Source organism: Puntigrus tetrazona, chromosome 15, assembly GCF_018831695.1.
Source record: "Puntigrus tetrazona isolate hp1 chromosome 15, ASM1883169v1, whole genome shotgun sequence".
NCBI lineage: Eukaryota > Metazoa > Chordata > Actinopteri > Cypriniformes > Cyprinidae > Puntigrus > Puntigrus tetrazona.
Genome location: NC_056713.1, coordinates 20,172,561 through 20,188,578, shown reverse-complemented (window position 1 = coordinate 20,188,578; position 16,018 = coordinate 20,172,561). Strand labels below are relative to the sequence as shown.

At 38.0% G+C, this 16,018-nt stretch overlaps 2 protein-coding genes across 2 annotated transcripts in view; one reads left to right on the top strand and one right to left on the bottom strand.

Moving 5' to 3' along the window:
• Positions 1-1,717: 1,717 nt before the first annotated feature.
• Positions 1,718-4,512, bottom strand: psenen (presenilin enhancer, gamma-secretase subunit). Its single transcript, XM_043258937.1, has 4 exons — positions 4,359-4,512; positions 3,899-3,967; positions 3,708-3,812; positions 1,718-2,402 (listed from the first exon to the last, which is right to left on the bottom strand). Exons 2-4 carry the CDS (start codon positions 3,957-3,959, stop codon positions 2,263-2,265), a joined length of 306 nt encoding a protein of 101 aa, XP_043114872.1. The 5' UTR covers positions 3,960-3,967; positions 4,359-4,512; the 3' UTR covers positions 1,718-2,262.
• A 206-nt stretch (positions 4,513-4,718) lies between these two features.
• kmt2bb (lysine (K)-specific methyltransferase 2Bb) overlaps positions 4,719-16,018 on the top strand; it is a 32,415-nt gene continuing 21,115 nt past the window's right edge. Inside the window, 11 exon segments of the mRNA XM_043258931.1 lie at positions 4,719-5,268; positions 8,480-8,558; positions 8,860-12,144; positions 12,413-12,612; positions 13,145-13,249; positions 13,481-13,637; positions 13,787-13,997; positions 14,682-14,746; positions 14,827-15,072; positions 15,562-15,668; positions 15,773-15,883. Coding sequence (XP_043114866.1) covers positions 4,960-5,268; positions 8,480-8,558; positions 8,860-12,144; positions 12,413-12,612; positions 13,145-13,249; positions 13,481-13,637; positions 13,787-13,997; positions 14,682-14,746; positions 14,827-15,072; positions 15,562-15,668; positions 15,773-15,883 — 4,875 coding nt within the window. The 5' untranslated portion in view covers positions 4,719-4,959.

Sequence of the window (16,018 nt, the reverse complement as noted above, 5' to 3'; positions counted from 1 at the left end):
TAGCATGTATAGCCTATATACAAACGATTAATCGCATCCAAAATAAACGTTTTTGTTCTATAAACAAAACGCTTTGCTTGACAAACCTAGCGTTCCTATATACGTTTCTGTAATAGCACTTGCTGGATTAACGTTCACTTTGTTTTACATTTTATAACATGTACGTCGAAAAAAATAGATTTTAACTTTAACGTTTTTTTGCTTCCAAGGGACGCTTCCCTGATGGTGGCGCCAAAACAGTTTGGTTGTGCGAGGACTAATTCTTGACAGAAATCAAAACAAATCGCTCTGGTCATATTTATCCACTGCTGTTTTCCCTCAAAATAGTATAGTGAGCCCATGTGAAAACTTTCATCTTGTATTGTCTGCTGCTTGTTGCCACATAAGTCATTTTTTTCGCGTATGAACCCGCACGAGTTACACGGGAGGGTTTTTATACTGTAATTACAGTATTTGATGATATATTTATTGATTTAACATGAGGCTCGTGCATTTTTCACTGCAGTATTTTGCCATTTTGAGCAGGCACGTCCGCTGCCAGTCACTGGCTTTTGCTATCTTAGTGTTAATGAGAAATATGTTTGGCAGGCATTAAGAAATGCATGACGCCTTATCGCTTTTAGTCTGTTGATCAAACAACATGTTTGATGCTATTGCATAATGTGAAATCAAAACCCTAAACACATCTAATTAAAAAGTCCTGAGATTACGATGGAAATTTGGGCCTGATACAGCAAAATGTACACATTTTGACATGTCTGTTCGGAGGTATTAATAAAAAGGAATGATGTCGCACCACTGCTGACCTCCAACAGATTGATTCCCAACTCGTGTCTAAAGACATCTACGATGGCCTATCACCTACTGACCTTAGGATTTAAAACATGACCAGTGTATTGGCAGAACTGCAAGTCACTGGTGCTCAGGATAACATGTCCTTCTGCTGTTGCCATCCGCTGCTAATGGAAGCAGAACTTTCTGTCCGTGCGCCGCTATAGGCGACTAAAAACAGCACCCATGCAGATCCACGAGGGGCTTAGCGTGCGCTCAAAAGTTAGATCAAATTTCATAATAGGCGCCTGTAAGGGGTTACACATGAGACAGAGACTTCGAGCGTCGATATTACAGAGTCTGGTATGCAAGCTGTTCATTAGGAAGAGACAAATCAAGGGACCTCGTCAATCATGTGGATTTTTCTAGAACCCTGTTGACTTTTTTGATGCTTTTGTTTTCCATTCACAAGAAGATCTAAAAATGGCAAATGGTTAGACGACAAATGGACATGGATTACACTCTTATTTTAGAAAGTATACATCGGGGAATACAAATAATGAAAATACATAAAACATATTTTTTTTGGTTAATGCCAAAAATCTCATTCTATTGTGCTAATAAATAGACATGGTGAAACACATAAAAAAAATCATAAACATTAAAAAACATTTTTAAGAGATAAAATACTTAATACATAAAATTAATATTTTCTAAAAAAAGGTAAATTAATTAAAAGGTAATTATATATAACATTTAATAGTTAATATTCAAATAGTTAATTTTGCTGTTTGCCTGTTAATGCCAAAAATATTTTTTTTTAGCCACACCACTGAACTAAATAAAATATTAGAAACTTATATACATACACACAATTTTAAAAATATTTCTATTTATTTAAATACCTAATTTTCATATTCCACAATCACGACAAAAGCAACGGCACTGCAGAATATTTTCCAATTTTATTTAAAATTGTGCAAAACAATTTTATATGTACTGACAAAATATGTGATGTTACTGTCCATCCAAACGATTAATATATAGCAGGAAAATCAGCCTTTTTTAGAACAATTATATTACACGTCATATCCACAGCCAAAAAAACAAAATTTTGGATGGACCTGTCTGGTCTGGAGATCATTTTTTGTCATACATTCTTTTCAATGCATCGACAGAGGTCAGAGTTAATGTGAATGCGCGATCTCAAATACAACAAACATCTCAGCTAAAACTAAAGAAAAAAGGAACAGGAAATAAGAAGCAGTAGTAGTGCTGGAAATAAACTCCTGCGCTTTAGCATGGTGCATTCGTGTCCATATTATGTCACTCGATCAACAAAACGATTTCATCGGTCCACAAAATACCACAACTCCCAGACAGATCCAGACTATGCGACGACAGTGGTAAAATTAGCCGAGGAACATCTTGTCGATGGGAGGAGAAAAAATAGCCAAAATGGAAACGGGTACGGTAACGCATGGGATGTGATCAGGCTGTGCCGAGGGGAATGGTGAAGGAGAGGTAGTCTCCCACCTCACCCCACTGTGCTCTGAAATGCTGGAATATGGTGATCCACGTCGTCAGCACAGCCACCCACACTATGAGCCCCAGAGCAGACCTCTTTACATCTGTGGAGAGGCCAGAAGAAACACGACACGTTACATACTGGAACTAATATGCATCACGGTCAACTCTATTAAGCCTAGAAACTCTACTTTATCATATTTGTTGTGCAAAGTCATGAGCGTGAGTGACAGTTTATACTATTTTAGCAAATCAAGTGCTTTTTTTAAGTGTAATTCTAAAAACTCCACTTTTAATGGAGCAAACTTAAATATCCATTCATTATTTCTTAATAAAACCAATAAACCTACAGGGCTTTGAGCGAAAAACTAAACATTTTAATATATTCTTATAAAACGTATTATTGGTTGATATAGAATGACAATAGGTAATTTTTTTTTGTATGTACGCAGTCACAATGTTGATAGAAAGATCGCATTTAAAAGTTATGAGAATAATCTTAATTTCATAAATATCAGCAACGACACCACATTTTTTTGCTCAGTTTTGCTTATGAATAAGTATAACCTCCTTTGGTTATACTATGTGATCCATAAAAGCCTGTATCGAATGATACTGAAGACAACACAGTTTACATTTTTTAGATTTTGTCTGAGACTAAATAACATTCAATTACAAAATTTTTTTATGTTTGTGTGTGTGTAACTTCTTTCATATGTCCGATTTTATATGGTTAACTAATTAGAAAGCACAAAAACAATATATAATAATAAAAAAAAAACAATAACAACTAAAATTCACCTTTATAATTAATAGCAAACCATTAATCTTAGTTTACAGATTAAAAAGTGGAATAAAGTTACATCTTTTTTTACATTTACAATTTTTCTATTTATGTAAAGATGCTTTGGAACGATTTATAACTCAAAAAGGGCTATACAAATAAACTTGAACTTAATATACATTTATGCATTTTGCATACCCTTTTAAGTATGTAATTATGTAGTAGAAGTTTTAATAATGGAAACAAAGCTCACCATTGCAAAGCAATATTCACAAGAAGACATGACTTCTTAAACTGAAATGTAGCAGTGTATTTAATACAGCTGACTGATCAACACAAACTCAAAGTGTTTCTTGCCCTTACAAGTATCATGAGCTCTTCACATAAACACACTTTAGTTTATATAAACTCGATTCCAGCGAGGGAACACCATCTATCGGAGATGCTATGTAAATATACTCCAAACATTTCTGCACGATAAACAGCACAGAAATAGATTTTAGTCTGTGTCGGCTGATTCTTTTGGCATTTTAAACCAGATTGCGGGAAGGGGGGGGATGAATATCACCCACAACAAAGTCGCGTGAAACAGTGAGGCATCACATGTTTTCTGTCACATACTCACATGATTTTATTTGGGATTGCTCCGTGTACGAGGGCTTTAAAAACGCTTCTCTGAAAAACCACAGAACGTTCACCAACCAGAGGAAGGGGAGAAAAGCGAAGCCACCTGAGGAACAAATCGGCACAGTGAACACACCTGTGCACGGGAAAACACATCACATCCTGTCATGATATCCCACCGTCACGACATACCCAAGTAGTATCTTCTGCAGAGGCTAAGCTTCTCCTCGTTTGGAATCCGTTCAAGGTTCATAATGTTTCCTATGAAGAAAACCATCACATAAATCCATTCACAGGTATCCAGCTGAACTGATCAATATGCCGCAGCATTGCTGCCATCTGCCTACACAATACAGTACTGCCATAATACAGTGATTCACACGAATGCTACACTGAAATTAGGATTACCGTGAAACATCATGTTTTAAAACCGCCATCCCAGCTCTGTTACATAATCAAATCATCTAAATAAAATATATATATAACAACCAGTGTAAACGATTAAAGCGTTAACATGAAAATCATTCTAATCTGCTCCTCAGGCAAAACAGCATTATTGGACTGCAGGCGAACTATAACTGTTTGCTCGCCGCAGACCTCCTGCCCTAAAACATCACACGAACCGTTTGTTTTAATAAAGGAGAGTGGATACCTTAAAAGCCGAGCTCAGACGAGAAAACGGAGGGTTTAACACAACAAAGGCGAGGGGGAAACAACTTTTATGGTTCCGCTTCCTGATGAAAACTATGGCGTGACGTCACTCCATTGTGGTGCATGATGGGTAACGGAGTTTTCGGGGACAGGCGTGAAGAACGTGAGGCTGGCATTCATCATTCATTAACCCTTTGGTCTAACGTCACAAAAACACAATTTTGCTTTAAAATAAACAGAGAAATAAAATAATAACACTAATAATAAAACAAGATTAAATAATGCATAATAAATAATTAATTAATAAAAAGTGTTCATACGACACTGAAATACAATTGTATCGTATTATGTATTTTAACATTATATATAATAGTAAAACATCATATTTAAAAAATATATTATGAGTCGAAAAATGTAATGTAGTATATTCAATCTTTGTCTTGACAGCTTTATCCAGAGCTCGTGAGCTGTGGAAGCACACGTTATTCTCAGCCTAGTGCCTACACGTCCCATAGTGCACCGGGCGTTCACCCCCCTCCCATTCAGCGCTTTCCCTCTTCTCGCAGCCTGAGTTTCTGTCTATCGGTGTTGTTGTTGATGCGATGATGGCGGCAGCGGGATGCGGATCAGCAACCGCGGCTGTCGTTGTGGGCGCAGGCGGCGTGGGCGCGGCGCGGGGTCGCTTCCCCGGTCGGCCTTGGTCGTCGCGGAGCCGTTTGCGTTCGGAGAAGCGATGGCAGCTCGGCCGCTCTGGGACAGATCTAGACGAGATCTCCTCCAACGGAGGCCCGAGGCCCACCTGCCTGGTGCTCGCGCTGAACGAGGACCAGTCTCACTTGCGCCTTCTCGGGCTCGAGGCGAGCTACAAGAGCCTGGGAGAGGCTGGATACAGCTCGAGTGGGAGCGAAGAGGTGAGTGCATGGGACGGAGTGTCGTTTTTCACGGCGGTATTCAAACGCGCCGGAGTGCGCTTGTTTTACGTGACTGTGTTTCGTAGGAAGGAGTAAGAATACAAGTAGCGCGAGCGCAGTGTCTGTCGTATAGCGTTACATTAAAACACGGAGGGGGAGGGGGGGCAATTACTGTAGCATTGTAGCTTACAGCAGAATGAGGGTCAGGGAGCATGCAGTTTGATTTGTTCTTTAATTCGTACTGTGATGAGTGGCATATAAAGAAATGCGTTATCTGATTCATTTTGGACATGCATATTGGTTTTATTTCTATGCATGCACCAGTTGCAACACCCAGTTAGCTGGACCCGATTCTTGTGACAGATTGCTGATAAGAGCATTCAGTGCTGGATCACCTGCAGTGAAGGACAATGTTATTAATTTGATGGTCAGAGAGAACGGACAATGAATATGTATCTGTAAACGGTGACTTTATCAATGCAAAGCTGACACTAACTTTTACTGTGTCTTGCTTAGGTTGTGTCCTAACATAGCCTAAATCCAGTGAATTTATAAAATTTTTTATTTAATATGCATATTATTCTTATGCGGTGATGCATATTAGCCTCTCCCTAGTCAATGATTTTAAATTACCATAACAATATGGTGTAAATGCATATTTTTAATGCAAAAATATGTGTAAATAAAAGACAGCGTGTCTTATTTTATCTGTGTGTGTGTGTGTGTGTGTATGTATGTATGTGTATGTTAGTATATATATATATATATATATATATATATATATATATATATATATATATATATAGATAGATAGATAGATAGATAGATTTCAGTAAGCGTAATATTTTGTTAAAAAGTTTTATATAGCATCATGACCTTGAGCACAAAACTACTAAAGAAACCTGTTACATTTATAAAGGTATAGCTGCTACATAATGTCACCATAAATATTTAGCCTATTAAAAGTTGAGTTTTTAGTGAGGTTTTTTAAAATGTTAGAAGTTAGTGTAAACCGGTCGTAGATAGTGTTTTAGGTTATTGATTTAATCGGACTGACATGTTTGATATGGATTCGTGTCTATGCTGGTCAGCGTTATGCACAGCGTTGCCTGGAAATACTAGGGATTTCCACAACATTTAAAGTCACGGAAATGTGTGGTTTCAGTTTTGTTTGGTATTAAAATATTCAATTAGCTTCATGATTTTTGTTGCGTGCAAAACCGTATTTAAAATGACCCGAAATCTCAAACGACCAAAAGTCACGTGCATTCATTGGTCAAAAGGTGCGAGGACCGGGGTGTTGCACTTGTTTCTCCTGTGCATGTTGTCATTGGCATGGAAATGTGCTATGGTTACTTTTGTGTTGTGCTCTCTGAGCAGAAATGTGCAGCTGAAAATGAAAAAGAGGAAAAAAAAAATTAATGATCAAGGTCAAAGTTTTGTGGACTTTGAAGGCTTGAAGAAGTGCTCTGACGCTTGCCTTATATAAAAATAGATGCGGGGCCGTTGTCTGTGTGTTAGCTTCTGTGAAGTTTACAGTTTCGGTTAACAACTGTTAACCTTTATGAGTTTACAGGGTCAAACTCGACCAAAATGCTGTCTGTTTTAATATTGTGTATAGTGTATTATACTGACCAGTGGTAGCCTTTATGAAAATCTTAATAATTAAAAAAGAATAAACCTAAATAATAATGTTATGTAAGTTATAATTGAGAACAATAATAAAAAGTTCTATAAGCCTAACAATAAGCTTTTTTAAAAAAAATGATCCTGGCTCTTCCGAGCTTGGTAATGCTGGGTTTGAAAGCTCCTTAAATTGGATATATCTGCAAGTACTGCATCAGAAAACATAACCTATATGCCTCCGGGGTGTCATAACATAACCGTTTCTTGCTTTTTGACTGACTTCTGATTTGACATACGACGTATGGCGTAAGCTGCGTCATACGCCGAGTCATAGGTCAACCAAGAAGCCGTAATGGAAAACGGCCAGTAGTAAGTTACTTACATTATAATTTTAAAAACAGAATAACCCATCGATCAGCTTCAGACTGATATATACAATTAACAGAGCTTCAAATTCATGGCCGCCTGCGTTACCAAGCTTGGAAGAGCGAGGATAAACTGTGTTCTTCTGAAAGAAGAAAGTCATATAGACCTAGGATGGCTTGGGGGTGAGTAGCTTTTGGGGTCATTTTCATTTTTCACTTTAAAATTACAGATGTATTTGTGAACTGTACTTTACCTGGAGGCTTTTTCATAATACTAAATAATTAATCAGTTATTTCAGGTTCAGTAGGGTGGTTAACAGCAAAGTTGTTCCAGTTGCGTTGTTTCACACAACCGAATAGATAAGTTGTTTCAGTTCAGTTTTTTTCTGTCTTTGAGCATTATCAAGAATAAGGGAGTTGTGTTTTACTAATTCAGTGTTTAACCACCTGTAAGGCCTAATTTCTATCCCAAATCATTGTCAGTACAACAAAGCCATTACTGCATTACATCACAAAACCTTTATGAATGATAACAACCCATTTATAAATATTATATATTCTCTTAAAACATGTGCTGCCGGTTTTTAAAGGTTCAGCCACATTTAAAAAAAGAAAAAGGCAAATTTATTCATTTGAATTTCTTTTTTTAACTGATGTTTTACTTTTATTTTGAGAGTTTATGTAAAATTTAAAACTTTGAAATCTACAAGATTTGTATTTTGATTTATATATTTTTTGAGAAAAGTATTTTTGCTCACCGTACTTCATTTGTTTATTTAGGCATTTTCAGTCAATATTGCAGTGCTTTGAGTGTGATAAAATGTATTTATTTGCTTACATGAAATGCAGTAATAATATCAAATATTAAAATTTTTTTAAAACTATTTCTAATATCTTTTATTTCTGTAAAACAAAGCTGAATTTTCTGTATCATTATGCTACTTCAGTTATTAGCGTGATTCTAATATACTGGTTTGCTATGTCCTTGCTGAATGAAAACATTAAAAGTATTGAAAAAAATTATTTGACATCAGAACTTTTGAACTGTGTATGTACATGTGTTTATGTTTATGTAATGTACTACATTACAGTATGTAGTGATTTAAACATTTATACTGTATCAAGCAGGATAAAGGCTACAAACATATCTAAGGTGCACTTCAAACATTTTAAACTTAAATTTAAATTTGTTAAAGCTTGCTTCTGTTTTTCACTTTCAGGGTGCTGAATTTAAAGGCTTTGAAGTACAAGATGAAAATAGCAGCGCCCCTGTTCGCTCTGGACGAAATGCATGTAAACGTAAGTTTTTAGATCTTTAATTCTGTTTACTTCATTATATTTGTATGGTTTTTTTTATCTTAAATTAATTCTATACAAATTAAATAAATACCACAATCTTGTACAACAGGGCATCATTTCAAGGACTCCAAAATAAAAGTGTTGGCATAGATGGTTTAAAAGATATTTGGGCTATTATTTAGAAGATGCTTATTATTTCAGTCTCTGCTTGATAGTCACTGTAGCCTCTGGTGTAGGTATTTGAATCACATCATTATATTTAACCACAAATAATTGAATTATTGAACTCATTCTGTTTCAGGTGATCGTGTTTCAGCAAAGTTGTCGAAAAGGATACGTCAAAGGCGGTCTCTTCCAGTGTCCCCTTTAGTAGAAAGCACAGGTTCTCAAGATTCTGAAAAGGATTCAAGTTCTGTTCATCAAATTCCCAGTCAAGAGTCTCTAAAGGACACATCGGTTGATGATGGTGGTGGTGGTGATGCTGATGGAGGTTTGGAGAAGCGCACCAGGAGACAAAGGGGGGCGACAAAACAGGAGACCCACTCAACTCCAAAAATCACAATCAAGCTGGTGGCTAAAAAGAAAGTGGTTTCAGCCCCATCAGTACAACGGAAATCTGGTAAAAAACAGAAGGAAATCCAATCTGAAGTTACAGAGAGTCAGTGTGCCCAAATCTCAAGTGCTCATGTGAAATTAAAGACTAATGTACCAGCCAGTGAATGCAGTGCTGGTGAGGCAAAAGAGGAGGTTGTTACTAGAAGGCGAGGAAGATCTGCTGATAAGAAATCAGAATCCACTCCACAAACAAATCCAGAAAAAGAGACTAATGACCAAAAACTGAAACTGAGGAAATCAACTCGAAGGTCTCAAAATCCACTGCCCAGTGAAAGTATAGAGCCAAAACCTGATGAAAAGTTGGCACAAGAAGTATCAGAGGTGAATAAGTTAGTCATTAGGAGACAACGTAGAAAGCCATCGAATGTTCCACAGGAATCTGGTGACCAGAGTTTAGCAGAGTCACTGTTGGAGGTCTCAAAAATGGATGAATCCAGGCCGCCTTCAAAGAAGAAAAAAGATAAAAAGAAAAAGAAGAAGAAGAATCGCAAAGAATCTGAAAGGAAAAAGGAGCCACATTCACCATCAGCAAAAGATCTTGGCCCTTCATCTGATGATCCTCAAAAGCTCGCTTGCGACAATGATTTTGTCGGAATTCCAGGCCTGAGACTAACCAGGATACGAAACCCCAAAGCCAGGTCTCGCAAGAAACGCTGCAAATTTGTGTGGACTCTTACACTGGTGAAAAGCAAAAGCAAAGATTCCCAAGTTCAAGATGACCTCAGCAAAATGCAAGAATGTAAAAGCAGTGATTCCCAAGTCCAAGAGGACCTCAGTAAAATGCAAGAAATCAAAAGCCAAGATTCTCAAATCCAAGAAAGTCCAAGCAAAGCAGATGAAAGCCCCAGCACTGAGGCAGAACTTCCTGCTAAATGTGATGAGAAAGAAGATGCTTCTATAGAAGCAGAATCCACAACCGTTTCTTCCAACATTTTGGAATCTGATTCATCACAGGAGGCACAAAATATAGATAACACTGCCAATGCTGTAATTCCCAAAAGCCCAGAGAACCCCATGGCCATTGAGAAGGTTGAGGAGACCCCAGAAAAGGAAAACGAGGAGGTTCTTGAAAGGTCAGAAAATGTGACTGAAGCAAATCCAGAAGAGGCCACTCAAACTGACCCAGAAGATACAATCTGTAAGGATACTGTTCCCCCACTTCAAATCAAAGTTGTTTCCTCACCAGGTAAAAACAACAGTCTAAAGCAGTCCTTTTTAATTCAGAATGTCACAGCTTCACCTGAAATAAAAGAACCAACAACAGTCGAAGACCATCAGCATTCAGAGAAGAGTAAGAGTGTGTTGGAAATGACTGCTACCACTCCTGCCCCTAGAGTAAGAAAAAGACTACGTCAGAGCACTGCTAGGAAGAAGCGTGCAAAACATAAACACTGGACAATTTACAGGCGAAAGTGTAAATTGAATGCATCTCAAGAAAACCCCTCTTCGGAAATTGCAACTGATACCGAATCTCAGGTGGAGGAATCGCCAGTATCACCAACAGAAGTGCCAGCGCCTGTAGAATCCAAACCAAAAAGGCATTCTAGTGAAGTTGCGCCTAAAAAAGGTAAAAGTTCCATTCCACCAACTACAGAACCATTACCTGAAGCAGCCGAAACTCAGGTCATCGAACAAACTATTGAATCGCCTCCAACCAAACCATTTCTTGAGACAGAACCCCAGCCAGAGATAAAAGTTGAGACACCATCAATCGAAACTGAAGAGGTTCTAGTATTAGAGCCTTCCATAAAAGAACAGCCACATCCTTCACGCAGACGAATAAAACAGGTCAAAAGAAGACGGAAGTCTCTGATTGGACGACGGATTAAAAATTCAAAATTGCTAAAGAAGGAGTTGGTTGAGGTTAGCGAAGATCTTCCACTGGTGACTGGCTCTGAAGTAGAGGAGCCTAAACTAGTTGGTATATTCTCAACAAAGTACAAAAGGAAACGAATTTTGAGTCTTCAGCCATTAGAAAGTAGACGGAAAAAGGCCAGGCTCTTGTCAAAGCAACTGGAGAACACCAATGGAGATCAGCTTTCTGATCATGGAGAAAAAGATTCTGTGAAAACGGATGGAGATCAAGACATCCAACATGTCAAAACAAAGTTCATGAAGACCATCAGACATTTCATCATGCCAGTCGTGAGTGCCAGGTCCTCTCGGGTTATCAAAACGCCAAAGAGGTTCATGGATGATCTTGATATGTCGGACCTTCCTCGCAAGAACTCCCAAAAGAAGCTCGGTCTACAACCCAAATCAAAAAAATGTGATTCTAGTGAAAAAGAAGAACCCGGGTCCCTTCAGTCTCAGGATGAAGATACTGTTTCGAGCGAAGCTGATCTTGATTTGTCTTCCACTTTGGAATCAAAACCTAAATCACCTGAAGATACTGAGATCTTCAGTGAGGAGAAGCAGCCTGGGAAAAGACGATCGCTACTCAGAGATCCTGGTTTCAAATGGGGAGTCCTGGAGCCTGCCAGTGATGACGTTTATGCCTTCAATGAAGATCTTGACAAGGAGTTGGAGACTTTGCTATCTGCCAAAGATTTTACAGTGGACTCATTTCTTGATCCCGTTCAAAAGAAGAAGAAATCCACAAAATTCAAAGCGCAATCATCGAAATTTAGTATATACAAAAAGCTTAAACTCAAACAGAGTCTCGCAAGCCGAAAAAAGACCACAAAGGACAAAGTGGCAAAAGTTGTATCATCCCCTGCCAAGACGGAGAAGAAGGAGTTGGAAGAAGGGGCCAGTCTAATAAAGTCTCTCAGAGACATGAAGAAGGAGAAAGCAAAACTCAAGATTGAGGATCTCAACACCCCTGGGGTTGTTCGCAAAGTCTCCATCTGTGTACGAGCTCTGAGTGCCAAGTTGTTGGCGCAACACCAGGCAAAAGACATCCAAGAGGATGACCTGCCAGATGAGTTCTCCATTCATACAGACATCTCGCTTCCCAATAAATGCAAAGGTAGGTTAAGATTTGATCTAAACATTTAATTGCAAATTAGCACTACCTGCCTTAAACTCAAGGTTAATTTCCTAGTCCATGTTCCTAAAAATCTGAATTGTTTTTTTGTAATTGTCCTATTAAAACACACAGTAAATCTAATGCAGGTTAAATGTTTTCTTTAACTGTATTTTATTGCAAAGGTTTATTCAAGGTTTGTCAAGTACTTCTTAACTCGTTGATAGTCTATTGGTCTTAAAGTTCAGCGATTCTTTCTTTTCTTTTTCAGATTTTGATGTGATGCATCGCAAGGAATCTGAAGCACCGGTTACTGAGGACACTCAGAAAACTGCCGTTGACGTTGAGGAGAAAACCACCTCCCAGCGCCCTCGTCTTACAGGAGCCAACAAGCGCATGTTCAATCTGCTCAAGAAAGCCAAGGTTCAGCTCATCAAAATAGACCAGCAAAAACATCTGAAATCATCTGGGGTGAGTCCACGAAACTGAACCTTTGTGTGTTCCTTTCCTTTCATACTAACGGTTTTCCCAAATATGGTAGGTCCGCGGGGTATAGTGGACAAAGTTGAATTATGCATCATTATTAGCCCGTTTTATTGAGTGAGGATGCTTTAAATTGATGAAAAGTGCCACTTAAGACATTTTTAAAATGTATAAGGGTTTCCATAGATATATTAAAATTCACAACTGTTTTCAGCGCTGACTATAAGAAATGATTTCTGAAGTATTAGTGGTGATTTAATAAGTAATGTTGCTGTACCCTCAGCTTCACAGAAATATTTTTTAACTGTACTCGTAATCACGTAAATGCAGCCTTGGTGTGCTTTTCTTACAGACATCATAGACACTTTTTATATATAAATAACCATGACAACTTTTGAACAGAAGTGTTTGCTTTAAGAAATTCTTACCCTGTCATTAGGTGCTTGTTAGACATACTCTATTTATAATTGAAGTACTGTAAATATGATTTGAATCTGCTTTCTCTTTTTGTTTTTGGTAGCTCTTGCCAGAGGGTAGAATCACTGCAACAAAGAGACAGAGACGAAAACCAAAAGAGCGGCTTGAAAATGCCTGTCCGAACAAGACTGAAGCTTCTCCAGAGCCGGTATTCTTTTTATTTTTTCATGCTCTAAAACAAAAACACAGAATTTGACAGTAATCTTAAATGACCCTAATGGGATCAAATAAGAGTCCCGCTGAATAAACTGATTTATTTTTGTTTTAGCAATGCTGTACATGTTCTTGGTGACTTGTGCCAGGCGAAGCCCTATGATAACAGAAGAGCGCTGTTTAGTGCTGCTGTTTTAATCATTCACTTTACAAATCCCTCCATAAGGAACCTGCCAGAGGAGGGCCTCGCATTAAGCACGTATGCAGAGCTGCAGCTGTGGTTTTGGGTCAGCCCCGTGCCATGATCCCCGACGACATCCCTCGACTCAGTGCGCTACCCCTACATGAGAGATCAGATATATCCCCTTCACCTGCAGAAAAAGGTACCGGCACTTACTCCTCACACTCTAAAGATTACCAATAAGCCTAAGAAAGGATCTGACAATAGACCTAAAGCCAATGTGTTGATAGTAGCCGATACCTTTAATTAGGTATAAAGCCTGTGTTTTTGTGTTTTCTGTCACTTTTCCAGGAGTCGAGTCTCACTCTGACCCAGAAAGCCCTGTGTTACAAGATCACAGGACACCCAAGTTTCGGCGCGGTAGAGCTCATTTGTTCGGGAACCGGTCCCGGCGGTGTGGGGAGTGCAAAGGTTGTCTGCATGAAGAGGACTGTGGCAGGTGCATAAACTGCTTGGACAAACCCAAGTTTGGCGGCCCAAACACAAAACGGCAGTGCTGCGTGTAAGTATGCTAGGTTTTATTTTTTCAAATGCTTTATTACTGCGTAATACTCCGTTTATAGTTTAGTCCTGTAGTTACTGGGAGAAATCACCTTTTTGAAAACAAAAGAACAGTTTTAATTATAAACTACTAATAACCTCTAGTAATTATTACTATTTCTATAACTATTAATCATTTTTAAATTTTAGTTTGCTTTAGTAGCTTTTTGTGGTGTTGAAATGTAATATTTTTTAAATTGCTGTCAAGTGTCAAGTGTCAATTGCTGTCATGATTTATTGCATCATCCAAAATAAGTTTTTGATTACACTATATATATATATATATATATATATATATATATATATATATATATATATATATATATATATATATATGTATGTATAGACTCACAGCATAAATTTACAAGTTTTTGCATGTGTATATATTTATATTAATAGTTTGACAGCATTATTTCAAACCTTTTTCAGTTTTAGATATTTTGATATTTAAACATATTTTTTTTCCCAAGGTGTTTAGTTGCCAAAGCAACATTTTATTTTTTTAAAATGTCCCTGAAAAGTTAAATGCAATGTTGTGCAACAGTTTTCTTGCTTTTGTCAGATTCGAGGCCCTCTTTTACAAACAGAGCAGTGCAGTCCTGTTCAAATTTTTAAGAAAAAAATTCTTCATTTTTTTTTTTAAAAGCTACAAGAGATGTGACCAGGTTGAGGAAAGGAAGGCCTTGAGGTTAAGTGGCAAGCTTCATAAAGGTAAGAACATGTTTCTTGAATAAATGCTGCACTGTTTATTCTCTGTGCTTCTGCCGTAAACGTATTACCATTTTTTGTAGGGCACATGAAGAAGCGACGCTCATCAATAAGTGCGGGTCACTCGAGTAATGAGGAAGGTGAGGGTGGCGAGGGCATCGGGTCAGCCTCTCTGGGTGACAGTCCATCTGTGCGCAAACAGCCACGTCGACATGTCAAGCCACGTTCCTACTGCGACCTGTTGGATTACGACTCTGACTTTGACTGGGTAGGAGGATCCAATTCCACCTCCCCAGCCCGCAGAAGAACCCCTGGCCTTCGGAACTCAGGTTAGACCATGGGATGAAGCTTATTTGAGAGATAAAATCGCAATTCTAAAGAGCTGAGAAATTGTCAGAATTCTGAAATTGACATTCTATCAAATATCAAAGGAAACGAAACTCAGATAAAAATGTCTGGCTCTGTTAGAAATCTTATAACGCGCTTTGTTTGCATCTTCCAACTGTACGATAATCCAAACGCAAACCTCAAAAACAACACAAAAATATGTAATATGTAAAAATATGTATGTCATTATTATAGTATTCTCTAACTATATATATATATATATATATATATATATATATATATTACACACACATATATGTGTGTGTGTGTGTGTGTGTGTATAGTTAGAGAATACCAGCTTCTAATATATAATAATGACAACATTTTTTTTTAATAAACAATTGAAACCAGAATCTTGTTTGCTTCACAAGTATTTTACACAAATCATTGCTTTTAAAGTCACAATTCTGTTTGTACTAAATGCACCACAGATTTTCTGTCATTTGACGACTTTGTCGGCGATGCTTTTGACGAGGGAGTGCGGCACCGCAGACCTAGCTTCCACAAGGTTCCTCCCATCAAACGGAAAGTTGAGAAGGTATTCAGATTGTTAATATCATTTGACTCACTCAAAGCTGTCCTCATTCAGCCAAGATGTCATCGAAACAGCAAAAGCGACTTCAATTGTTCCTTTGTTTGCAGAGCCCTCAGGAGCAGACGCCGCCCAGCGTCCTTGCAGCCCTCGCCAATGGTTTTGCAGAGAGAGAACAGGAGCCCGCAGAACCCACACACAAGATCCGTGTGGATTTTAAGGTTAATGTCTATATTCCTTCACAAATCTGAGTATAAAAGTCAAGTGGCTCTCCAAAGATGTTTTCACATTGAGGGACTGGCTGATATTTCATTTGTGATCTACACTGGTTTGCCACATGATGGCAGCACCTGATT

Excerpts from the sequence above, each read along its gene's own strand:
- psenen (XM_043258937.1), bottom strand. The coding sequence starts at position 3,959 with ATGAACCTTGAACGGATTCCAAACGAGGAGAAGCTTAGCCTCTGCAGA. Across the intron at positions 3,813-3,898 it reads CTGCAGAAGATACTACTTGG|GTGGCTTCGCTTTTCTCCCC; the intron begins GTATGTCGTGAC and ends TTTGTTCCTCAG. Across the intron at positions 2,403-3,707 it reads GCAATCCCAAATAAAATCAT|ATGTAAAGAGGTCTGCTCTG; the intron begins GTGAGTATGTGA and ends GCCTCTCCACAG.